This window comes from Lepidochelys kempii, chromosome 11, assembly GCF_965140265.1.
Source record: "Lepidochelys kempii isolate rLepKem1 chromosome 11, rLepKem1.hap2, whole genome shotgun sequence".
NCBI lineage: Eukaryota > Metazoa > Chordata > Testudines > Cheloniidae > Lepidochelys > Lepidochelys kempii.
This window is the reverse complement of record NC_133266.1, coordinates 35,998,609-36,026,052: the sequence shown is the minus strand read 5'-3', so window position 1 is coordinate 36,026,052 and position 27,444 is coordinate 35,998,609. Positions and strand designations below refer to the sequence as shown.

General features: G+C 40.5%; 1 protein-coding gene across 12 annotated transcripts in view; it reads left to right on the top strand.

The window, feature by feature from the left end:
• LOC140895597 (sodium channel protein type 2 subunit alpha-like) overlaps positions 1 to 27,444 on the top strand; it is a 119,918-nt gene that overhangs the window by 35,782 nt on the left and 56,692 nt on the right. For 10 of the 12 annotated variants that reach the window (XM_073305672.1, XM_073305669.1, XM_073305673.1 and 7 more), the window contains 6 exons: positions 2,079 to 2,220; positions 3,938 to 4,144; positions 10,806 to 11,105; positions 17,695 to 18,042; positions 20,638 to 20,770; positions 23,989 to 24,227. In XM_073305672.1, the coding sequence (XP_073161773.1) occupies positions 2,079 to 2,220; positions 3,938 to 4,144; positions 10,806 to 11,105; positions 17,695 to 18,042; positions 20,638 to 20,770; positions 23,989 to 24,227 (1,369 nt within the window). Of the gene's footprint in view, positions 1 to 2,078; positions 2,221 to 3,937; positions 4,145 to 10,805; positions 11,106 to 17,694; positions 18,043 to 20,637; positions 20,771 to 23,988; positions 24,228 to 27,444 lie in introns of those variants that run through there. The other 2 variants (XM_073305675.1, XM_073305680.1) reach the window with 2 other exon arrangements.

The window sequence follows — 27,444 nt, the reverse complement described above, 5'->3', positions numbered from 1 at the left end:
AACTTTTCCCAAAATCCTTTTTGCTGCAACAGTTTTGTGTGTGAACTTCTACCAAAAAATAAGTACTGTACAAAGTTTGTGCTTCATCATCTAGGGGTTTGCTGCATCTTGATCCTCCTTGACTGCAAAAGGGATAAGGGGGAAAACTTATCTCCTAAGCAGTCACCTAGGATCTTTTTGGATTATGGAGCCAGGCATTGAGGGGACAGCAGAGGTTGTTTGCCTGTTATTCACAATTCACAAAGAAGCTCCTCCATGCACCAGCCAGCAGAGCTGGGCTGAACACATAGGTGTAATATGCTACATCATAAAAAAGTGTAGTAAATTATTCCACTCTGGAGCTAGGGGAGGAATTGTGTCTCTGTGTCTCACAGTTTCTTCTTGGTGCATTTGCCTCAGGGAGAACAGCTAAAGGGCACTCAGTGATCCAACTGAATCTTAAGACTCAAACTAGGTTGGTGCAGATTGGCCTAGAAATTGTAATTTTTTTTCCTGAGCATGAGCTAGAGCGTTTTAATACTTTTTTGAGCGTCAGCTGGTTAATTCAATACTTGTTTTATACAAGTATTTGAACCTTTGAAAACTCCACAAGGTCTAAGCAATTTACAGGCTACTAAATAGGTCATGCAGAGTGGCCAGCTTTACAATCAAATGGGCAGAGTTGAAGGAATATACTTGCCAGTTAAGCTCAAGAAACTAAATGTGTAGAGTGAAACAATTTACAGAAAACATTTGTTTCTTAATCTTAGCTGTGGACTTCCTGACTTAGAACCACATTTGTCTAATGTTCTAAATTACTGGATATTTACAACGAGAGTGAGTGAAAATGTTCAGACAAATAATTTATTGACTGGAAATTGCTGTTTTGGTCAATGTGAAACTATTTGTGAATTTGCCAAATATGTTTGGCCAATAATAACAGTAACAAAATAAGTAAATAAATAAATAAATGAGGCCTATGCCTGGAAGCTGAGGCTATGAGCTCCCTTATAACTTTTACCCAGTGGTTAGTGCACTTGCCTGGGATGTGAAAAGGAACTTGAATTTGCATCCCCCATATTGCATCCTTATTCTCTTTGCCTGACACACTGTCATTCATAGTGGCAATTCACAGTCATTCATAATTAGGCCTTGGAAAGACCATGAGGATGACTCTATAGCCTGATGGTTAGAGCATCCACGTATGATGTGAGAGATCCAATTTCAAGCTGCTGCGCCAATGAATTCTTCATAGGGTTACCAACCCTCCAGGATTGTCCTGGAGTCTCCAGGAAGTAAAGATTTAATCTTTAATTAAAGGTAATGTCACGTGATGAAACCTCCAGGAATTCATCCAAACAAAGTTGATAACCCTAATTCTTCATACAAAATGGAACAGCTCCAACAAGAGAGATTTAGCACACCCTGCCTTAGACTAACCTATAGCACAGTGGCTAAGGCACTCTCCCTGTGATGTGGGAGACTGTAGTTCAAATTACTTTTCCATATCAGGCAGGTCGGGGAATTCAGCATGGGTCTCTCACAACCCACATAAGTGCCACTGGCCTAAATGTCTGTGTCCAGCCCCATGTTTCATTCAACCAGAAACAGAATTTTTTTCAATTTACAGTTTTTAGATTTGGTTTGACCCAAACCAGTTTTTTTCCAGATCTGCCAGTGAACCAAAAAATCAGTTATTCACCCAGCTTTATTTACAACCTCCATTTTAGCAAGTATTTTTTGTCTGGGAATTACTGGTTTGGATTGGAGATTATTGTTGAAAAATGTGACTGTTGAAATTCTGAACTAAATAGTTTGACAGGTTTTCATTAAGGAAAACAAGCAAGTGCTACTTAGTAACAAAATACAAACTAAAGGGGCATTTTTCATTTATTTTTATCTTAGCTGGGTTTTTGGGAGCCTTCTGGAATTGTCTTAAAACACAAAATTTTAATTAACAAGAGTTTCCTAAAGAACAACTGTCCAAAAATAATAGATGATATGGCAAATGAAAATAATGCATTTTGTTCTGAAACATAACACAGAGTCAGAGTGGACTGAAAGTTAACTATAACACCTCACATTCTGTCTTCACACAGTCAATGTCCAGAAGGATATATATGTGTGAAAGCTGGTAGAAACCCCAATTATGGCTACACAAGCTTTGACACATTCAGTTGGGCATTCTTGTCACTCTTTCGGCTGATGACTCAGGACTTCTGGGAAAATCTTTATCAGTTGGTAAGAACCTTGAGTGAATCAAATGCTAAGTATTATTTATATGGTAAAATTGTATGAATAGATATATTCAGTTGTGACTAGGGCTGTCGATTAATTTCAGTTAACTCACGCGATTAACTTAAAAAAAATTAATCGTGATTAATTTTTTAAATTGTGATCAATTGCACTGTTAAACAATAGAATACCAATTGAAATATATTAAATATTTTTGGATGTTTTTCTACATTTTCAAATATATTGATTTCTTTTTCAACACAGAATACAAAGTGCGCAGTGCTCGCTTTATATTATTATTTTGATTACAAATATATGCACTGTAAAAATGATAAACAAAAGAAATAGTATTTTTTCAATTCAACTCCTACAAGTACTGAAGTGCAATCTCTTTATTGTGAAAGTGTAACTTACAAATACAGATTTTTTTTGTTACGTAACTGCACTCAAAAACAAACCAGTGTAAAACTTTAGAGACTACAAGTCCACTCAGTCCTACTTCTTGTTCAGCCAATCGCTAAGACAAACAAGTTTGTTTACATTTACGGGAGATACTGCTGCCTGCTTCTTATTTACAATGTCACCTGAAAGTGAGAACAGGTGTTCGCATGGCACTTTTGTAGCCAGTGTTGCAAGGTATTTGCGTGCTAGATATGCTAAATATTCATATGCCCCTTCATGCTTCGGCCACCATTCCAGAGGACATGCTTCCATGCTGATGATGCTCGTTAAAAAAATCATGCGTTAATTAAATTTGTGACTGAACTCCTTGGGGGAGAATTGTATGTCCCCTGTTCTGTTTTACCTGCATTCTGCCATATATTTCATGTTATAGGAGTCTCAGATGATGACCTGGCACATGTTCATTTTAAGAACACTTTCACAGCAGATCTGACAAAATGCAAAGAAGGTACCAATGTGAGATTTCTAAAGATAGTTACAGCACTTGACCCAAGGTTTAAGAATCTGAAGTGCCGTCCAAAATCTAAGAGGGATGAAGTGTGGAGCATGCTTTCAGAAGTCTAAAAAAAACAACACTCCAATGTGGAAACTACATAACCTGAAACACCAAAAAAGAAAATCAACCTTCTGCTGGTGGCATCTTACTCAGATGATGAAAATGAACATGCGTCGGTCTGTACTGCTTTGGATCGTTATCGAGCAGAACCTGTGATCAGCATGGACACGTGTCCTCTGAAATGGTGGTTGAAGCATGAAGGGACATATGCATCTTTAGCACATCTGGCATGTAAATATCTTGTGACACTGGCTACAACACTGCCATACGAATGCCTGTTCTCACTTTCAGGTGACATTGTAAACAAGAAGTGGGCAGAGTTATCTCCTGATAAACAGATTGCACTCCATTTCTATTAGGTGAACTGAAAAATACTATTTCGTTGGGTTTTTTTCAGTGCAAATATTTGTAATAAAATATATATAAAGTGAGCACTGTACACTATGTATTCTGTGTTGTAATTGAAATCAGTATGTTTGAAAATGTAGAAAACATCCAAAAAATGTTAAATCAATGGTATTCTATTATTGTTTAGCAGCATGATTAATTGCGCAATTAATTGCAATTAATTTTTTTTAATCGCTTGACAGCCCTAGTCGTGACAAACCCTTTAAACTACTACTTATCAGAGCATGAACTGCATCACTAACATACTATCAGACTAGCAGTGACACTACACATTTATACGGAATTGTTTTCCCCCAGACGCTACGAGCTGCTGGCAAAACATACATGATATTTTTTGTTCTGGTGATTTTTTTGGGCTCTTTCTATCTGGTGAATTTGATCCTGGCTGTTGTTGCTATGGCCTATGAAGAACAGAATCAAGCAACCCTGGAAGAAGCAGAGCAGAAAGAGGCAGAATTTCAGCAGATGCTTGAACAGCTAAAAAAACAACAAGAAGAAGCTCAGGTATTTTCTGTGTAAAAAATGTACTTTGTCTGTTTCTGCACGTCCTTATTCTTATGCCTAAAATTATAAATTACTCACATAAATTAGTACATGTAATAATATATAATATACTGAACAGTTAACTGAAAAACAAGAAGCCTTGTTTATCACCTAAAGTAACTAGTTTATTAAGTGAATCAACAATTTATAATCTCACCAACAAAATGACAAGAAACCAAATTCATGGCGCAGTAAACCACTGTTACTAAGTTCACCGTAAAATTCTACTGGTAAAAGATTGGTGATTACAATGTTACAGAAAGTTGGCTATAATGGAGAATTACCATGCATGATACTGATGACATCCTGGGGTTACAAATCTCATAACAGTTGTGAAAAAGTCAGGTGGCATTAAAATAAGTTGCTTCTGGTTTATAGTCTGTGAGAGGATGTTCAGAGCTGCTCTATTTAATAATCCCTCCCAAACATTCAGAACAAAAAAAGACTGAAGGAAAGGTATTAGTACTAGGATATTCTCACAGGCCTCGTTCCAGCACAGTATTTAAGCACATACCTAGTTGTAACCACACTTAAGTCTATTAGGGCCTTAGAAAAGGATATAAATGCTTTAAGTAACAAAGGGGTGATGGATGGAATTACTTCTTGGATAATCTTTTATAACAAATAATGTTACAAGAAAATGTAATTTTTAATATACACCTGTTGTATGAGGGTTTATTATCCAAAGACAAATTGTCTGACAATGTGTTATACTTGAGAACCCAACATCTAATTTCTCGGCTTGCATTTCCACTGCCTTGCACCTAGTCTAGTCATTTATGTCAGTACAAACTGGGTGTAAAATGCTAGCAAATCAGAATCCTCTAGTCATTTACACATGTATTATTTTACACATACTTTAACCAGGTATAAATGACTCCATAAGGTGCAAGGCAACAGATAATCAGGCCCCCTATCTTTACCTTGAAAAGAAAGATTTCTTCACTATCTGCAATAGCATATATAGCCATTAAACACTGTCATTTCAAATCAATCAGAAAGGAGCAGAATTGTGGAGAATAAAAACATATATTAGCAATGGTACATCCTTTTTTCAAATTTGGTATTGATATCTATTGTCATTGATATGGAATTTTTCAAAAATTTAGCCATTATGTGTATTAACATTTAATATAAACTTTATTTTCTCTAGTACTTTTCATACATTATATTAAAAAATGCAGTTACAAAATAAAAACAAAGCTCTATAGGCAAGTAGGGGGATAAGATAAGGTTTCAGGCAATATCTGAAAGCAGATGGAGATTAATTAAATTGAAGGCTATCTGGAGGCTATTCCAGACAGCTGCCACTGTACTTGTGCATTTGCATGAAGCAACAGAGACTGATGCTAGAATAGCAAGAAGAGTGGGGAACAGAGAGAAACAAAAGCTGGATAAAGTCTATGCAAAATTATTGTTTAAATGAATGGGGAGTCAGTGGAGTAATCTGAGAACAGGGGTGATGTGCAATGCTTCTTTGTGTGTGTGAGAAAGTGAGAAGGATTCACCCATTACAGGGCAGGTCACTGGGTCCAGTCGAGTTGTGATCAATGCAGGGCTGGAGGTGGAAAAGGGTAGAAAGGCACATTTTCACTCCTTCCGTGATTAGTTCATCCCCCCAAAAAAGCTAGAGAGGTGTAGCGAACAAAAAAAACCCAATCCCCACAACCCACCTCAGTACTACTGTCATGGAGGCTGGGCGGGCAGCTGTAACAGCTACATCCAGTGGTGTCTCTAGGACCGGTCTGACTATTAACTGACCTTCTCTAAGGATGGTCTGAATCTGTTCTTTTTGTGTTTCCAGTAATGTTTCAGAAACATCCTGGCTTTCCCAAGATTAACAAAATTGTTTTGGCCATGACAGTTTGGTAATTTATGACTCTAAACAGTAATGTTGTCGATGAATACGCCATCTTGCAAAGCCTGATCATATGGAGTTGATTGGCATTATGTTGCTTGCTTCATGTATTAACCACATCCACTATGACTGGATTGGATTGGAGTTGGGTTGCGGATGTTGAAAACAAAGTCTGCCTCTTTGGGTAGAGATGTAGGGTTGTTTTTGTTTACACTCTGTTGCTGGTTGGTGCAATGGAGGCTGGCTCTGCCAGATGATTTTGGTAGGATCTAGAATCAGCTCATTAATGGGGAGGACAGTTCTAGATGAGAAGGTAGTGTGCAGAATTTCCACCAACTTGTGATGTGTATCCGCCACCTCCTGTAAGGGCATCTGCCACCCTCTTGGTAAGATCCAGAAAGTTCTTAAATCTTCACCTAGTGATGAGGGGTGGGGCAGCACAGTCTCATCTGGGAGAGATGAGGAGAAGTGTGCTGAAGAGATAGCTTCCTCTTCAGGTGTGGTTCCCCCTCCCCCTTCTCCCTTCTTTCCTGTTCTGAAAAGGTTTCTCCTGTCCTGGCTCAGGTGCTCTCCTGCCCTGGCTCAGGTGCCAGGCTGTAGCAAACCATCTGGTGGACTCTCCTTGAGAGACACCGGAGACGGTCGTGCCATGTGTGTGTATATACCCGAAGAGTTACAATATGGCCTTGGGAGGGAGAGGCAGGAAGGCAGGCACAAGCAGTTGGCGTGATGGAATTGGGGATGACTCTTGTAGTGTGGTGGTGGGCCACCCTGAAAGGCCAGGGAACGATCTCCTCCTGCCCAGTGTCAGATTCATCAGTGGGTAAGGGTGCCTGGGGTATTGGCAGTATACAACCCAGTGCTAAGAGTGATTCTGGGTGCCGGGATGTGCTCAATACCGGGGTCCTGGTACCAAGTAATGGGGATTGTGGTTCTTCCCCAATCATCAGGTCTCCAGGGTAGCAGAGCTCATGCAGTACCATGGGTTCATTTGGTACCACAAAGGAGGGTCCGTGGTACATTGTCAGTACCGATAGTTGGGCAGAGCACTCCCTAAATGAGAGTTTTGCCCAGTACAAAAAGTTTGTTGGTGCCACTTTTTTAGAGACTGTATGGTAATTGCAAAAAGAAAAGGAGTACTTGTGGCACCTTAGAGACTAACCAATTTATTAGAGCATAAGCTTTCGTGAGCTACAGCTCACTTCATCAGATGCATATCGTGGAAACTGCAGCAGACTTTATATATACACAGAGAATATGAACCAATACTCGGAGGAGGTATTGGTTCATATTCTCTGTGTATATATAAAGTCTGCAGCAGTTTCCACGATATGCATCTGATGAAGTGAGCTGTAGCTCACGAAAGCTTATGCTCTAATAAATTGGTTAGTCTCTAAGGTGCCACAAGTACTCCTTTTCTTTTTGCGAATACAGACTAACACGGCTGTTACTCTGAAACCTGTATGGTAATTGTCTCTCCCTGGGTACTGAGGCCACAGGTCTCCAGAGTATCAGAGCACCTGTGTTACCAGGGGCTCATCCGGAACGCCAGAGGAGTGTCTGGAGTCGGTATCAATGGTCGGGAAGGTGCAGAACGCTTCCTAGATGGGACTTTTGTTGCATCTGGTACCAAAGGGTTTCTCTATGTCACTCTTTTAGAGATGATACGGTAACTGTCCCCTCTCCTTAGGGGGTGGTACCCTTGCCTCAGAGCATGATGGTGGAAGCCTCTGGTGTCTCAGTGCCCAAGCAGAGCAACAGCAGGGCTTCTCTGTGTCACTCTTTTAGAGATGGCCGCACTGGGGAACTTCCCTCTGGCTGGCCACTTGCTCGGGGGTCGGTGCCGAGATGGCCGCACTGGGGAACATCCCTCTGGCTGGCCAGTTGCTCGGGGGTCGGTGCTGAGATGGCCGCACTGGGGATCATCCCTCTGGCTGGCCAGTTGCTCGGGGGTCGGTGCCGAGATGGCCGCACTGGGGATCACCCCTCTGGCTGGCCAGTTGCTCGGGGGTCGGTGCCGAGATGGCCGCACTGGGGAACACCCCTCTGGCTGGCCAGTTGCTCAGGGGTCGGTGCCGAGATAGCCGCACTGGGGAACACCCCTCTGGCTGGCCAGTTGCTCGGGGGTCGGTGCTGAGATGGCCGCACTGGGGAACAACCCTCTACCTGGCCAGTTGCTCAGGGGTCGGTGCTGAGATGGCTGCACTGGGGATCACCCCTCTGGCTTGCCAGTTGTTCTGGGGACAGTGCCGAGATAGCCGCACTGGGGAACACCCCTCTGGCTGGCCAGTTGTTCGGGGGACAGTGTCGAGATAGCCGCACTGGGGAACACCCCTCTACCTGGCCAGTTGCTCGGGGGTCAGTGCCGAGATGGCCGCACTGGGGAACATCCCTCTGGCTGGCCAGTTCCCCGGGGGTCGGTGCCGAGATGGCCGCACTGGGGATCATCCCTCTGGCTGGCCAGTTGCTTGGGGGTTGGTGCCGAGATGGCCGCACTGGGGAACACCCCTCTGGCTGGCCAGTTGCTCGGGGGTCGGTGCCGAGATGGCCGCACTGGGGAACATCCCTCTGGCTGGCCAGTTGCTCAGAGGAGCCTTCCCAGGGAGAATCTGCTGGTGGCTTCTTCTTTTTTTTTTCTCTCTCTTTCTCTCTTCTCCTCTTCCCCACTTGACCCCTTTTGAAGTGAAGGCTCCGGTGATGATCCGGGGTCAACACCCACCAGAGTCCCCTGCAGACTGAAGTGTTTTCTCTATAGGGAGGAATTTTTTACTTCAGCTCCCAGCTCCTGTGAGGCTGCAGTTTTAGGCGTGGCAGGTAAAACACTTCTGTGAGGGTCTCCCAGGCACAGTGAGTGTCTGGCTGTTAGAGGAACTGACTTCTGGCAAGAGAGGTACCGCTTGGAGCAGAGAGAGCCAGGCAAGCCCCTGGGCAGGGGCTTGTCATCCTCTAGCAGGGAGGAATACGCAGAAGAACATGGTCTTTACTTTTTTTTTTTTTAACTGAAAAAGAAAATAATTATGAGTCTACTAGATGCCCGGGGAGGGCAGGGTGGGGGTAGGGGAGGGAAATGCCCCCAGACAGGGAAGGAAAGTGAAGTTCTTTTCCTTTTTCTCTTTTCTTTTTAAACCAAAGGAATAAAATAAAATAAAACACTAGCCTGAGTGCTTTTAGGGAGAACAAAGGTAACAAAACAAACACTACTTATGCTAATGACACAGATCAGGAAGGGACAACTGCTCCTTCCTTCAGAGTGGTAGAGAAGGAAGTGAGGGGGGTTCGCCCAGGAGGGAGAGAGAGCACATGTGCAGGCTCAATGGGACACTGCTACCAAAAATCTCCGATTAGAGGTGCGGGGGCACACAGACGCCTAAAGTGGAGCACCACAGGAACACTACTCAAAGAAGAATGTGTTTCCTAAGCCCACATAGAAAGAACAACAATTAATCCTCACTATGAATAGCCAGAAAGAACCAGCTGAGCTCTTTTAGAGCGGGATGTAGAACTTTTGTCCCAGACACACAGGAAGAAAGACAAGATGCAACAGACATGGTTTATTTAGGCCACAACTTTATTAAATTACTCATTGGGAACACTCCAGGAACTCATATAGCCTGGATCATCATTCCTTTCCACCTGTTTGAGGGTTGTCATCAGCTCCCCCAGCCTCACGGCATCTGATCCAAGCCTATGGCTAGGACTCCAATGCCCTCCTCTTGTGTGAGGGTAAATGGGCTGGAAAAGTGGATTTTCTCCTTGATACACAACACATTAGGAGCCACAACCCCATTCCCCAGCTTCTCTGGGGATGCCTTCCCCTAAGTCTGCCCCTAAATTCCAGTGTATCAGAGAACCAGCTCCCCTATCAAATGAGTACTGACACTGAACACATGCCACAAGGAGATGCCAGCAAACAGCTTGGCTGCCTCCCCCCACCTGAAGCCAGGTTCTAAGATAGCTTAACAATTCCCCCTCTAACATCAACCAAAAATATAGCCACTCCCCTGTCAGAGAGGTACATCACATCTACCCTGAATAACTCTGGTACCAAATATGATGTTATTTTGGTGGGTAATTACTGATCTCTCTTTTCACACACAAAATTAGCCATTTCTGGAGTCACACATCTTCTGACCTTGTCAACCTGTGGAGGCCTGGCAGCTTCCCCAACATATCCTCCACTGCAGCATTTCAGAACAGTTTACAGTCACTCCCAGGAAAAGGTCCTGGATCTGCCCTAAATGTCTCTTTGCACCAATGGTTAAGTCAATCAATCCCTCTACCTATTTTAATGGATCAAGTCACATGGTATGAGTTACATATCTCCATACAGAAAGAACAACCAGTAGTTCTCACTGTGAACAGGCAGAGGGGACCAGCTGAGTTGTTCTGTAGTAGAATGTATTGCCTTTCTCATGAGAGAGGGAGAAGCACATAGATCTGAAGTGCATGGAGGATGCAATGCTCATGATTTCTTGTACTACTTTGATTTTAAGCTGATGTATTGTACCTTTGTCTTTGGGGAGCTGTGCTGTTATGGTACGACTTAAACTAGTTCTTTTGTTGTCTTGTGCTCTATATAATAGGGAACTAAATATTTCTCTAAACAAAATTGTCTTGAATTTATTTTTTTTGAGAATGTTTGCCGGATTGAAATGTTGCTTGCAAGTTGCAACTGATTACACTGATAATAATAAAAATCAGTACAAGTATATAAAATTGTTAGCTAGCTACATTCTAAAAATACCACACCTTGTAAACCAACAGGCAACAGCAGCAGTAGCAGCAGCGTCAGTTGCGTCAAGAGATTTGAGTGGAGTAGGGGGACTAGGGGAGCTCTTGGAAAGTTCCTCAGAAGCATCGAAGTTGAGCTCAAAGAGTGCTAAAGAAAGGAGAAACAGAAGGAAGAAAAGAAGACAGAAGGAACTGTCTGAAGCAGAGGACAAAGGAGACGTTGAAAAGTTCCCCAAATCTGAATCAGAGGACAGTATCAGAAGGAAAAGTTTCCGATTCTCGATGGAAGCGAGTCGACTGACATATGAAAAGAGGTTCACTTCCCCCCACCAGGTACAGTGCTCTTACTAAATAATCTATGTTCTTCTACTACCATGATCTGTTGATCACTGAAATTCCAGCAATGTTACAGGTAGAAGACTATGACTATATGAAGAGAGAAGGAAAGGAAAATGTGGGGAAAAGAGCTTCTGTGTAAACTTAGTTTTTGTAATTATTATAGTCAGCAGTGTTTCAAACAGTTAGCTGGATGTTTCTGTTAAATTATCTAACATGGGCTTACTTACCCAAAACTTTGCTAAAACACTTCTAAAAATGTATTTCTATAAAATATCTGGCATACACAGAGTATTTGATGGTGTGGAGTGGTAAAAATGTTTTGATTGGAACTCATTAGGAAAACTTACATAAGTTACTCATTGGTTGTCCACTCCTAAATCATCTCAAGCCCCAAACAATAAAACCTTTGTAGGAGACAACATTCCAATGTATTCTCTGCATTCCAGGAATACCAGACCACCCTTAGCTTTTGTTGTTTGTATTACTGAACTTATTTTTAAATGACGGCAAATGAGAAAAATATTCCTGTTTCCAAAATAATGAGAATGGGACAGGGGAACATTTAAGCTTATACCAATAAGTAATTTAGACATACTGTTCATTTTAAATTAATCCATTCTATATGAGAGCATCATTATATTCCACCACAGAAAGGGCTTGTCTTCATGGTAAGTTAGTGGATGGCAAGCCAGGATGTGAATCTGTAGTTTGCTACCTTGACATCCACTAACTCACACTGTGGATCCTGCTACAGCACACTAAATGTTCAATAACAAAATGTTAAATGCTCTGATGTTTGAAACAGTAGGATGTCAAAGTGCACTACAGACTTAGTGCATGGTAGCAGGATCCACACAGTGAATTACTGTGTGTCAAACTAGTGTGCTGTAGATTTATACCTTGGCTTGCTGCACACTAACTTCCCTATGTAGAGAAGTCCTAAGTCACGGTATCCCTTCTATCACACTGGGATAACTGCTTATATAACTCAATTCAAATTCCCAGATACTGTATGCATTTAAGTGCCCATTTAATGTCTAAAGATAAAAATTCTTGGGTAGCTATAATTTGATTTGGTATAATAATAGTAATAAGTACTTTGAACTTATGTATTTTGGGTCGGATCCAAAGCCCATTACAGTCAATGAGTGTCTTACCATTCATTGCAATGGGCTTTGGATCAGGCCCATATAATGCCTTTCATCTAAGGAGCTCAAAGGGCTTTATAGTCATGAATTAAGCTTGACAGTATCCGTCTGAGTTTGATATGTATTATCATCCCTGTGTCACAGATGGGGATACTAAGTGATTTGCTTAAGTCACACAGAAGGGTCAGTGACAGAGCCAGCAGAACCATGAACTTCTGAAACCTAGTCCTGAGCTCTAACTACTAAATCACACGCCCTCCTGTGGTTAACCCCATGCTCTACAACTCTCTTGTATGCTTACAGGACAGAGATCGTATGGGGAAGTCAGTAACTTGATGTGGATTTAATATCTAACAGTAAAATATCATTGTCATGGATTAGTCCATCATATTTTCTTAACCTCTCTGACAGTCTTCCTGCCTTTTACTACCAAGTCCCACATCAGCAAGAGCTAATGAAACTACTATAGAACCTTAGCAAGCTTAAAAATCTCAAGGCTCTTTAAATACTTTCCATAGCACTGAACTAAATGTTCATTCATCATGTAAAATGAAAAATTAAAACCCATCAAGTAGAAACAAACATTATACGTTTTAGGTTTCAGATTAAATAAGGGAAAGGTACAGTAAAAAAGGGGAATAGCTTATCTTAACAGGCCATGACTTACACAAGCAGGGATAAAGTAGCTAGAAGAACTAAAGTAAAACTTTTCACCACTGAACTTATCAATGGAGCTAGTGCTCTAAAGAGTATCAAATCACCAATTTAACTAGATAACTTGGTCACTGTTTGTGAAGCAATATCAGTACTTTCGGGGCAAATCTTGCCCCTCTACATATCCAGGGAATGGCCAAAATGCAATGAAAATGCCATCTGTCCATTGTGCAATGAAAGGAGATAGATGGGAAGAGTCTGTGTTGGAAAGACTTGGTGCCTGGTGTGCCACACAGAGAACTCCCTAATGATTGTACATTATAGTGTGAGTAGCAATGATTAACATGGTGAACGGGCTGAAAGATCAGAGAAAACATGGCGAATGGGTCTGTGTGCTGCTCTGATCCACTGGCTCAAGACTCCATGTGTGTGCATATAAGTTGGGAGCAGCAGTCTTCATCCACAGATCTCCTCTCACACCCTATTCACCATGGATCTGCTCCAGCTCCCCTGGAGAGGTCTCCATTCATTTCAGTGGGAGCTGAATCGGCTCCTGTATCCCATGTGTGCCCCTGCATGCACAGCAACTGCTACAGATTTGGAGTGAGGGGTCTGTTTCTTCTGAATATGTATTTTGAGCATATGTATCTGAGAAGCACACAGCTCTTTCAATCTGACTGTGCACTTTTCTCTCTGGAGTTACTCCCTTAGGGCCCAACCTAGGGCTCAAAATCAATGGGAGTCCAGCGTATGGAGGGATTGTAGAGTTAGGCCTTAGAAATTATTACAAAAATCGATTATCTCAGATTTTGAGTTGTATAACCTAAATTAAAGATGAATGTACTGCAGTCTTTGTTACACTATTTATCAAACAAATTACAGTGCCACCAAGTAAATAACTGTAACAATTAATTTTGGTGGATATGTAACTATACAGAGTACTAATGTGTAACTGCAGAATATAAATGATGTATAATTAAGTTATGAAAAATACAAAATTAAATATAATTACTTGCCAAGAAAGATCAAAATTAGTCAAAGAGGGCACCTCTAACTGATTACTATAACTTCCAAAAAAGGGACACAGACACACACACAAACACACACACACACACACACACAATAGTCACAAAAGTTTGGCATACCTTAAAAACATATGGAAATGAAAACCTTTTTTAGTGATGCAATGCACGAAAGAAGTTATAAATACAATTACACATAAAAACTATGTTATAAGAGCATTTGCAATGTGAAGCTCTCAAAAGTTAGTAAATGCTAGAAATACACCAACTTTAATTCAGCTTTGTGTGTATGCATAATGATACAATTACATGATCACATACTGCTTTTTCCACAGGACCCCTGCGTCATTCAGTGCACAGGTTGTATCTTGTTTGGGCATGATTCAGGGTTATGTAGCGAAGGAGACTGTTGTCTGTAGGATATGTGCTTCATATGTTGCGGGAGGTGAAAGGTGTGTAGTGAATGAGGCAGGAGAATGCAAGATGTTCTCCTGGTGTAGGCAGTTGAATGCTGCCCTGGAGAATTGGATTCTATCCCTCCCTCTGCTACAGAGTTGCTATGTGATAAAGGATGCATTATGTTACTTAAAACAAACTTTTCATGGGTTGTCACTAATTGCACATTCCTAATTTTCTGGGTGTCTGACTTGAGACCTTCAGGTCTCATTTCTAGAAATGCTGAGCACTCACAGCTGCAAATGAAGTGAATGGGAGCTATGTGTTGGACATATAAAGCACTATATATAATAAGTACTCTGAAAATCAGGTCCTAGAGGTCTCAAATTGGACACCAAAATTAGTGGCCAAATTTGACCTCAATCTCTCTGTGTTTCAATTCCCCATCTTTAAAATAGGGATAATTTCAATCCCTCACCTCACAGGAGTTTTGTGACATAAATTCATAACCATTTGTGTAGTACTTGGATATATTACAGTGATGAATGCCACAGAAAAGCCCATGAGGAAATTAATAATTCTGTCTTCACAGTAGGGTTTGAATAGTGTGCAGTAAATAAGTATGGGGCCACACTCTGAACAAGGAAAAAACAAAATAGCTGCTCACTTAAGTGAGCACCATCCATTCTATTCACTGAATGATGATAAAGTCCTGCGAAAAAAATAGAATATGATTGTGTAAGTAACAATTGTATCTTAGCGCACACACTCCAGGGGGCTGAATTAAGGTTATACAGACAACCTTAATTCTGGCATTTCCTACCTTTTGAGTGCTTGACTTTGCAACCTTAATGTTGTTATTTTAATGTAGTTTGTGTGTCATTTACTTGGTTTTTAAAAAAGCAAACAGAAAAAACAGAAATTCCATCTTTGGCACCATATTGATACCCCATGGGTCACTCAGCAGGGGCTTCCAATATCAGTCCTAGTCTCACCCTTATAGACTACCTATGCCAGTTCCAGACTCCTTGCCCCGATAGTTGCAGTCTCCCCACCTGGCTCCTCAGACAATCTCAGTCATCTCCCTCACCCCTGGGCTCCCAGTTCCCCCGCCTTCAACATTCCCTCCCCAGCACTGAATCCCAATCATCTTACCCAGCCAGTCACAGTCTCCTGCTCACCACAACTTCCATTTGCATTTACCCTCTTCTCACCTTCCCCATCCCATCTCCATCAACCTCTGTTCCTAGTTTCCACCCCAGGCTCCTTGTCCCAGTCTATTTCTCCCAAGTTCTCCGCAGGTCTGGCTCTTGTCTCCATCACATTTGAATCTGTCAGCTTCCTCCTCCTGAACACAGCAGAGGAAGCATTGAGAGCACAGGACAGAGAGCCTCTCTGCTCTCAATTCAAGTGCCAGTTCAAGTGGACCCAGCACAGCCCACAGCTCCCAGAGCTGCAATTGCAGGGAAAGTCCTGCTCAGCTCCAGGCTGGAGCATTCTCCAGGTAGACAGAAACTTCAGGGAATTTAGCTGCTAAAACCTAAGAAGTCTCTACTGAGATGTGTGACCTGTTATTTTTCAAGGGCTTATAACTTTACCAAATTTGGGCAGATTTTCATGGGGATAGCAAAAGAAACATCACTGAAATGAAGATCACCCCCATGCCAAAGTTTAAGTTTATGCCCCAAAGCGGGAACGGACGGATGACACAGGATGCGGACAGGACACTAGAGCTTTCCAAAGAAAAGGACATCAGAATTTTTTAAAATGGGCAAAACAACATATTTCCTTAGCCTCCTTCTTGGAAATGGCTCTGCAACTTTAAGCGGAATTTTCCAAAAAACATTTAGACTGAGGCAGATAGTTGGCATGGAAATTTTCAGCCCAAATGGTTAAAGTCTGTCAAAGTTATAAGTCTGAGTCTTATAACTGAAAGTGTTGGGTAGCCTTAATAAAAGGCAGTGCTACCAGACCCACCTATAATATATTTATATTTCCAACAGTATTTGTTATTAGTACAGATGTAGGGATAAATATTTTTTAAAAGTAGCCTCTGCTTTTCATATTCTTTCTTGCACTCACAGTAAAATCTGAATGTAAATGCTATTATTTTATGCATGTAAATACTGGGTTTTTCCTGAAAGAATAGTGTCTGAATTGAGACTTAATATACCAAGACATGAAGACTGCTAAAAAAGGAAGATTGAAGAAAGCTTAATGCAGGGTTTGTTTTCTCCAGGACTGTTACTAGTTTTATTTATTCATGAATACTGCTAATGAAATATGCAGAAAGGAAGACACAGGTTCTATGAAGCAGTTTCTTGTACTGTAATTAAACAGAAGAATTACCAACAAAGAATGATTTTCTTTTTCTCAGTGGTAAAAGGTCATCTTCAGATAACTCTGGTCCCTGCTGATCTCTGTGTACTTGCTTTGAGTCAAATCCTGCCCTGGGACACTCATACAAGCTCCTTTTGAAGTCCCACATTCCCATTTAAGGACAGAATTGGATCTCATGGCCCTAGAATTTTATTAAAAGTAATTTCAACTATATGCAAAAACCACCTTTAGAACTGTAATGGGTAAGTGGTGGCCTTCTGGGAACTCTGTGCAGTCTACGAGGGCTCTGCAACCATTCCCTCACAGCACAGTGAGGGCGGGCATGTGCCAATACAGTTTCCAGCATGTCTTCTCCAAACTTTTCACTGGGTGGTAGTTTGAGAGTGCTGCTTACGCTGCCCCAACATCACGGGCCCTGCTGGTGAAGACTACAGACTGGTGTACAGCCTAGGCTTATCCAGAGTGATTTTAGCATTGATCATTAGAACACTCATCCCTCAGGCAAGTAGAGTGAGATGCGGTGAGTAATGAGTCTTGTGATTTAGGGTCCCTGTTTCCCACAAAGAATGGAAAGAAAAATGTACAAGGACCCCTCATCCCTGCCATCTTGTGGGAGACAGAAAAAAGTAGAGCACACAAATTGTCATGGTATCGGTGGGAAGCGTGCCTCTCCCCAGAACCCAGAAAATGGTGGAGACCACCTCAGTCCCTTTTCTTCTTGCCAATGCTCCTAACTGCTAAACCTTCCTGCTTCCCCTCACCCACAACCAAACACTTGATGCCAGTGGCTGGACTTCATTCCCCTCCCTGTTTCTGACTACACCCTCCATAACACTTCAGAAATGATTCCCACTCACCAAGTAGACAACGTGGCCCTGTGAGCACACTGTTGGTGCTTAAAAACAAATAAATATCTTTTTTCTAGAGTGTGGTTACTACTTACCATGAGAAAACAAGATATTGTATTTTAAAGTGTTTCATTTACTAATGCTGTTCTTTGTGGGGGGGCGGGGTTTCCTACAGTCTTTGCTGAGTATTCGTGGCTCCCTGTTTTCCCCAAGGCGCAACAGCAGAACGAGCATTTTCAGCTTCAGAGGTCGAGCAAAAGATATAGGATCAGAAAATGACTTCGCTGATGATGAACACAGCACTCTTGAAGACAGTGAGAGCAGAAGAGAGTCTTTCTTTGCTCCAAACAGACATGGTGAAAGACGCAACAGTAACATTAGTGAAGCCAGTAGGTCATCCAGGATGGTGACAGCGCTTCCACCAAATGGGAAGATGCACAGCACTGTAGATTGCAATGGGGTGGTTTCTTTGGTTGGAGGACCTTCAGCTCTCACTTCGCCTACTGGACAACTTCTCCCAGAGGTGATCATAGATAAACCACTGATCATAGTAACTTCACTGTCATATAAGCAAGTTTGAAATAGTTCAGGCAGGTGTTTCTATAGCTGCAAATTCATCTATATCTTGTAATTCTTTTAACACAGTAAAGGTGGGGGGAGGGAAATCTCCTTTCAGATACATCTGGCAGAACTCAACTCAAATATTCTGCTCTCCCTACATGCACTGTCTTCAATGGGAGATCTGTATATAGGATAGGGAGAGAAAAATATCTTAATTGAATGTTTGCATCTGGATCTAAGTTTTGCCCCAACAAAACATATTGAAATAGATAAACTTCCTTTAGTCCACAACTAAGTAAAAGTACAGTGCTTGCAAACGCATAGAACTAACAAGATAAGGGGTGATAGCCTATTCCCATTAAAGTCAATGGCAAAACCCCAAGAACTTCAATGGGAGGAAGACCAGGTACATAATATTAATGAGAAATGTGTTTATTATACACCCATCCAATTGCATTTAATTTTAGCTGAAGTTGTAAAATTTTGGAATCCAATATGAGATATTTAAAATATTTACAAAAAATGATGGTATATACAATATAATATTTTACAAAATGTATGGTCAATGACACTGGCTAGTTTTTAAGAGTACTAAAATTAATCACAAACATATTCATTACAATGCAGTGTTTAAATTTCACTATTACCATAATTTTCTTGTTTTGTTTCTATGTTGATTTTGTATCTTGACATAGGTCTTTGGACCAGAAATTCAAAAAAGTAATGAAGGAAACTGTCAGTTGGTATATGTGTGCTTGTGCATATTTGATAGATCTTTTCATCTAAAAAAGATTCAGCCTGTTTATGTCGAGTCTCCTTTTCAGGAATGATAATTGTCATCACTTGTACAGAGCTTTTTATCTTCATGCTAAACCAGCATTAACCAATTAATCACTGCAACCCCCTTGTGAAGTAAGCAAGAGTTATTATCCCCATTTTATAGGTGGTAGAACTAAGGCAGAGAGAGTAAGTACTTGTCTACATGGTACATTAGTCTGCACCAGCTGGGAACAGGAGGTAAATACTCATGTGTACCAGCATGTTGTGCTCTAACTGCTGATACATATTAAAAGTTCCCTACTGCACGTTACTGTCATCCCATTTCAATGAGTACTACATTAACACACACGGGGAAACTTTTAGTAACCACCAGGAGGGTCTACACTGGCCAGTTAGTGCGTAACGTGCTGCTGTGCTTTAGAATTTACACTCCATACAATGCAGATAAATGCACCATGTAGTGCTCTAAGTGACTTGCCAAAGCCATACAGTGATTTGGTGAGAGAGCAGGAACTGGGATTCATGAATTCCTGACTCCCACTCCTATGTTCAGACCACTGTATCATGTCTCAAGCAAGAGGAGAAGAAAAAATTGTAAAAAAAAAAAAATAATACACACGCTCAGGAACAGTAGCCTGCTAAAGAATGTTTAAATCAGAGTTTAATATTTATTGCTTTATAAAGGTAACTTGAGATCATATAAAACAGAAAGCAAAAGTCCCAGGCCATCTTATATTATATATCCTAAACATTTATAAACTGGAATGGACTAGGAAAATAAGTGGTGACTTCCATATTTATTGCAACCCTTTTGAAACAGTGAGATTTCGGTGGATGAAAAAACAATTATTATAACTTGATTTTTCCATCACAAGAAATGATTTCATAGAAATTGTGAGATTTCTTAGCAGGATGGGAATGCAACATTTAATAGCACTAGCATCATTAATTCCTTACTACTGTATTTCATTCACCAATACTATCCTTTTAAATACTAATTTCTTTGCCATTGCCACCTTATGACTGGCAAATATGCACATCTTTCAGGAACTTCGGGTAATAGGCTACACCTGCACTTAATTTCTAAAGGTTTCAGAGTAGCAGCTGTGTTAGTCTGTATTCACAAAAAGAAAAGGAGTACTTGTGGCACCTTAGAGACTAACAAATTTATTTGAGCATAAGCTTTCGTGAGCTACAGCTCACTTCATTGGATCCGATAAAGTGAGCTGTAGCTCACGAAAACTTATGCTCAAATAAATTGATCAGTCTCTAAGGTGCCACAAGTACTTAATTTCTAAAGAAATTAATAAGCATTTAGCAAAAAGATACCTGGCAGCAAATTTTAGTTTACTCCCAACATTCATTTAAATTAGCCATTGGCCCCCAACTTCCCAGCACTGCTTGGCAATTTGCTCCCCAAATTAAGAGTCACCTTGCAATACTTTCTCAAACAACCCCTTCAATGAGAGAACCTGAATCTCTGCTGGAACCTAAAATCTTCCTTCTCCTCTATCTAATCACACTGTGTGTATTTTCATATACCCACTTCCGATTAGCTCACTGCTTGTTGGGCAGTTTGAAATTCCCACCAGACATCTAGGAAACAGCAAAGCTAATCCTAGTGGAGACAGAAACTTGCAGTATGTAAGGAAAGTCTAATATATTGGATAAGAAGCTGTTCATAGCAGACTTTCCTTGAAAGTCATGATAGGATTTGTATATTGTGTTGTTAATAAGTTGCTGAAAATGCTTTAATTCACCAGCATTTCATTTGCAGGGCACCACTACAGAAACAGAAATAAGAAAAAGAAGATTGAGTTCTTATCAAATTTCCATGGAAATGTTGGAAGATTCTACTGCAAGACAAAGAGCAATGAGTATAGCCAGCATACTCACAAACACAATGGAAGGTATGTGACAAATTTCATTTTTATACACATTTCACTGAATTTTTATTAGTTGCTGCACTTAAGACAAGATGTACACAATTTCTCTTGTAATTGTATAATTGGACAGGTGAAGTCTGTATGGCACTGGAAGTACAAAATGAACATTTCCAGTACATGTTCTTAATCATTTAGCCTGATTTACCCTAAGCCTCCTATGATATTAATCCTAATCTATATTTTTTTATATATTGGCTCCAGTCTAGAACAGAGTAGAAGAAACAAAATAAACACTGTTCGGGAAATATTCCCCTGTGAGGAGAAAGAAAGAGAATTTCTCTTAGTGCAGTCACTGAAAGGGAGACCAGGTCCAAAGGGTAACAGCCATTCAAGGGCAGATGACTAATTATGTCTTTTTTTTTTTAAGCTGCAAAAGGAGAAAGACCATTCCATGATACTAGCATTTATGATGAAGTGGTAGAGGCCAAAGCTGATACCGCAGAACGGGATTTCTTTCTAAAACATCAGGTCAATAGGAGATTAAAGCAAACCTTCATAGAAACTATCATTACATATTAATAATTTGGGATAATAACAAGGATAATAACAGGGATGTGTTATGCATGGTCCTTACCCAAAGTCCTTACCTTAAAGTCCAAGGACAGACAGACAAGTATGGAAAGTGAACAACAATCCATGTCTTTTGGTTAAAAAAAACCCCTATAATAATTGGCTCCCTCCAACCCTATACATCCACTGCTTCTCTTGAGTTACAACGGAGGGATGCAGACAAAAATATAAATAACGTTTCATAAAAACCTCATATATTGCGAGTTCCTTCCATAAAATATTTATTCACAAAAACTAGAAGAATGAAAGGTGATTTGGAAACATGATGAAAACTGAATATACTGGAACTTCATTCACAAAGCATAACATTTTGACTTGCTCTAAAGATCTATCGTGATACCTTTTGGCACACTGTTACTGATTAATATGTGTAGGAAATTTTTTAACAGCAATTCTAAAAAGTCAGACAAAGCCTATTTAATTTCCTTTTGAATGTGTATTTGACCTCAAACTTTAAAGAAAATGTATAAACAAAATTTACAAAGTACTCTTCAAATTCATTTGTGAAAAGTGAAAATTTCAACAGATTTTTTTAAAATGAGTCACTTTCTCATTTCTCAGAGAAGCAAATCAATCCAAGCTTAATTATAATCAAAGATGAAGGTGTACATTACTTATCCTCTTGTAAAAATAGTTCCAATGCATTTTTACAAATCTCAGATCACAGTAGAGTCTTCCTTTCTACTAGATTTGATATCAGTTGAGTCCATACAAATTTGACTGATTTATACAAGAGGTTAGTACAACTTTGCCAATGTCTCTAAATGAAGCACTATGTGTAGATGGGTCAGTTTGCTTCCCATTATTCAAAATTCTGGGCCAGTTCTGCTGTCACCTATGGGAGCTCTTCTGTCACCTCTTCTTTAGCTGAAGAAGACTCTCACTGTTTACCTTTCTCTCCCTCTTCCCTTACTAGCAAGGACAGGCAGAAACATCAGATAGATCTGAGCTTATGTCATCCTGATAGCTCCTTTGTAGCCTCAAAGGCTGTGGTTTTTCAACCTCTGGAAGATGGCTAGGGAAACCCTGTCTTCCTTGTCCTCCCAATCATTCTCTCTGAAAGCCCATTTTCCATCCCAGTTCAGGGTCACTGTCAGTGACTGGGATGTGGGTGTTTGGGACTAGTGGTTAGAGTAGGTATCAGTAGCCAGAAATTGCAGCCCAAGGTCAGTCAGAGGCCACAGCCAAGGGTCAGGAGCCAGGAGATGGAACCAAAGTTCAGAGCCGAAGTCAGGAACCAGAGTGAAGGGTGAGAACTGGAACTAACACAACCAGGAGCAAATGCTTTGAACAGTCGCTGAACTGGTGCTCAGCTTAAGAGCTGGTTGGCTGACTCCTCCAACTGATCATGTGGTGTAGCCAATTATGCAGACTACTATAGACCCGCTGCACTCGTTAGGTTACCTGGAGACTGGCTCTGCTGGAGGTCCGGATTCCTAACAATAATCCTCCCCCATCAGCATTCTGACTAGCTAAACATTCAGAAATTTGGTTATTCCACCCAACCAACTTGTTCTATCTTACTGCAGAAAGATCTTCACGACCAATATTTATACAGAATTTTGGAAATTGCTCACCACCTACTGATGCCCTTTGCAATGCACACATTCAGACGCAACTTCTACTAAACAGTGCATGGACATTTTGCGGGGGGAGGAGGGAAAAGGGGTAGGGGGCTGCTTTTCACTAAGCTAACTTCTTAACTTAAACCAGAATATCTCCATGTTCCTTCTGTTCCATCCCCAAACATCCCATCAAGGTTTGATTTCTCACACGGATGTTCATCCTTGCAATCAAACCTTATTTAGAGGCAATTTGGCTTCTGGAAATCTGACCTTTATGATGATGTCAAACGTAAGGAAAAATAGGAATCAGATATTCCCAACAGAGGACACAGGCTTACATAATAGATCTGCTTCTTAATTGATAGATTTATTGTAGGTATATGAGAAGACAACTTGTCCTACTAAAACTGAGTGGGGGAAGGGGTTGTGTTTGTCTTAACCCACATACTGCATTTTTAAAAACAAAACAAAACAGTGGTTTGAGTCAGTGGTGGATTAGCCACTGGGCCAAGAGGCCCCAGACAATTGGGGGGCCCCAGAAAAAGGGTGCCCTTGTGCCCCGACTTGCTCCTCCTGGTGTTCCTGCTGGGGAGCAGGGTTGGGGTGCAGGGCTTGCTGGGGAGTGCCCGGGGAGGGGACTGCAGGCAGAAAGGGTGGGGAGGGGCCCAGACTTGCTCTGGCCCAGGGCCCCACAAAACCATAATCCTCTATTGATTTGAGTAAAGAATGAGAGTATCCCTTACATTGCAGTATGTGAAAGTAGTGGTTTAGTATTGTTTATTGTACTAGTGAATATGTCTTTAGTCGAGAAAATAGTGTACTACACAGCTAATGTGAAAGCAGCAGTATCATTGTGCTTATAAAGATGCTCATTTGGAAATGTGTGTATTTAGTGTACAAATCACATATGACTAATTCTTTCATATAGTATATTTTAGCTGCACATAAACCTTTGGGATATTTTTTTAATTTTAAACTAAGCACTTCTAGTGGCTCTGTTAGGAAAATTGTTGGTTTTATAAGTTAATGTTACACATTTTTTTCCAGAGCTCGAAGAATCCAGACACAAATGTCCACCGTGCTGGTACAGATTTGCAAACACCTTCTTGATCTGGGACTGCTGGAGCCCATGGTTAAAAGTAAAACATATAGTCAATTTGGTTGTGATGGATCCATTTGTTGATCTTGCTATTACTGTCTGCATTGTTCTCAACACATTGTTTATGGCCATGGAACACTACCCAATGACAGAACAGTTCAGCAGTGTGCTGACTGTGGGAAACCTGGTAAGTGGGTTGTAATGTAGCATGTAGTGGATAAAAATGAATTTTCCTAAAAGAAAGCATATATACAGCATTCATTAGATAGATTAGATAGATAAAAACTTGTTTTAATTTCATTCCAGACAACCTTTTGTAAGCAGGTTAAAAAGTGTACACTGGACTCTCACAGATAAGAGTGGCCTCTTTCATTGACGCCACCGTTACACCGGATTTTTACAGGAGCATGATCAGGCCCATAATCTTGAGTTGTAATGTAATCATTGAATATTGTTTGACAGCATAATCTTCAGTTTAGGTAAATTGCTTGACAGATTCTTTGAAGCCTATCTTAGAGTTTGTCTTTTTTAGCTGCTAGATGATGATTTAATTCTCTCCCGTTGGTGCTGACACTCTTTGCATAGAAAATATTTTTTTAATGTCAGAAATCTAATAAAATATTCCACTATCAGAATACTCTTTGAATTGTCTTCAGTTACTTTTATATGAAAGTACTAATTCTGGAATAAAGAAAAGGAGTACTTGTGGCACCTTAGAGACTAACAAATTTATTTGAGCATAAGCTTTCGTGAGCTACAGCTCACTTCATCGGACGCATTCAGTGGAAAATACAGTGGGGAGATTTATATACATAGAGAACATGAAACAATGGGTGTTACCATACACACTGTAACGAGAGCGATCACTTAAGGTGAGCTATTACCGGCGGGGGGGGCGGGGGAGGAGAGTGGGAGACCTTTTGTAGTGATAATCAAGGTGGGCCATTTCCAGCAGTTGACAAGAACGTCTGAGGAACAGTGGGGGTGGGGTGGGGAATAAACATGAGGAAATAGTTTACTTTGTGTAATGATCCATCCATTCCCAGTCTTTATTCAAGCCTAAGTTAATTGTATCCAGTTTGCAAATTAATTCCAATTCAGCAGTCTCTCGTTGGAGTCTGTTTTTGAAGTTTTTTTGTTGAAGAATTGCAACTTTTAGGTCTGTAATCGAGTGACCAAAGAGATTGAAATGTTCTCCGACTGGTTTTTGAATGTTATAATTCTTGACGTCTGATTTGTGTCCATTTATTCTTTTACGTAGAGACTGTCCAGTTTGGCCAGTGTACATGGCAGAGGGACATTGCTGGCACATGATGGCATATATCACATTGGTAGATGTGCAGGTGAACAAGCCTCTGATAATGTGGCTGATGTGATTAGGCCCTATGATGGTGTCCCCTGAATAGATATGTGGACACAGCTGGCAACGGACTTTGTTGCAAGGATAGGTTCCTGGGTCAGTGCTTCTGTTGTGTGGCGTGTGGTTGCTGGTGAGTATTTGCTTCAGGTTGGGGGGCTGTCTGTAAGCAAGGACTGGCCTGTCTTCCAAGATCTGTGAGAGTGATGGGTCATCCTTCAGGATAGGTTGTAGATTCTTGATGATGCATTGGAGAGGTTTTAGTTTAGCAAGTGGTGATTTGTTATTTTCTTTGTTGGTACTGTCCTGTAGTAGGTGACTTATGGGTACTCTTCTGGCTCTGTCAATCTGTTTCTTCACTTCAGCAGGTGGGTATTGTGGTTATAAGAATGCTTGATAGAGATCTTGTAGGTGTTTGTCTCTGTCTGAGGGGTTGGAGCAAATGCAGTCGTATCGTAGAGCTTGGCTGTAGACAATGGATCGTGTGGTGTGGTCTGGATGAAAGCTGGAGGCATGTAGGTAGGAATAGCGGTCAGTAGGTTTCCGGTGTAGGGTGGTGTTTATGTGACCATCGCTTATTAGCACCATAATGTCCAGGAAGTGGATCTCTTGTGTGGACTGGTCCAGGCTGAGGTTGATGGTGGGATGGAAATTGTTGAAATCATGGTGGAATTCCTCAAGGGCTTCTTTTCCATGGGTCCAGATGATGAAGATGTCATCAATGTAGCACAAGTAGAGTAGGGGTGTTAGGGGACGAGAGCTGAGGAAGCGTTGTTCTAAGTCAGCCATAAAAATGTTGGCATACTGTGGGGCCATGCGGGTACCCATAGTAGTGCCACTGATTTGCAAACTAAGGTGCCACAAGTACTCCTTTTCTTTTTGCGAATACAGACTAACACGGCTGCTACTCTGAAACCTGTAATTCTGGAATGGCATTCCTCTTGCTACTAACATGCCAGTGCCACTTTAGGGAACTGGAAAAATACTCACCAAACGGGAAGATTATATTTTATTGCATATCAGAAAGTGCTCAAGTGTTTGTAAATTTACTAACAATATCAATAGAAAAACTGGGTACCATTTAAAGCTGGAATTTGAAACTAGACATTTCAGAACAAAAAACAAATATTTTTTAAATTTCTCGTGAACTGGAATTTCCAAGAAAAAAAATCAGTTTCAGAAAATCTTCATTTTGGAATTCTGCAATTTTATTTAGAATTTTATTTTATTCTCTCTTCTCCCATAAAATTTTTTATATTATTTTTACATTATTTCATAACATTGTGTGCTAACTGACGTGTCATAACATGAAATAATTGTGGAAATAGTCTATATTTTTTTTATTTTCAAAATCATTTAGGGCAGCTTCTTCTTACTAGTGACTGAAACATTTTATCTTTTCTACATCAAAAGGTCACTCAAATCAGTACTAAATAACAGCTGCCCTTAATGATGTTTAAAATAAAATTAAAATAAAACAATAGAATAGAATATTTTAACCATTATTTTGTGTCATGTCAGTAGCAGTCGGAGTGCTGACATGGTATGAAATAATATAAAAATAAAATAAAAATGAAAAACATTTAACATAAAATTTTGGAATTCTGAAACACATTTGCAGAAGTCTCAGAATGGACATTTGTGTGCAAATGTTCATAAAAGTAAACACATTTTACTAAATGTTCTGATTTAGACAAAAATGGCATTTTCCATCAAAAATTCCTACCAGTTCTAGTGCCGTCATTTTTGTAATCCAGATGAAATGTGGTATGGTATTGTAGCATTGATACTAATACTGTATTGGACAAATCACTATAAAGAATAACAGTACATTTGACAGTTGTGTGTGCAGAAGGGTTGTGTCAATTTTACATATTTATCTACATACACTGTTAAAACCTCACCCATAGGCTTGGGACTATACACGCTTGCCTTTTTGAATAGTAAGACCTGCCAACTTTGTTGTTTGTGAGTATATATATCTGTATATATACACACTCTCTCTGTCTCTCTCCTGTCTCATCCACTCCACTTGCCATTTTCGTGC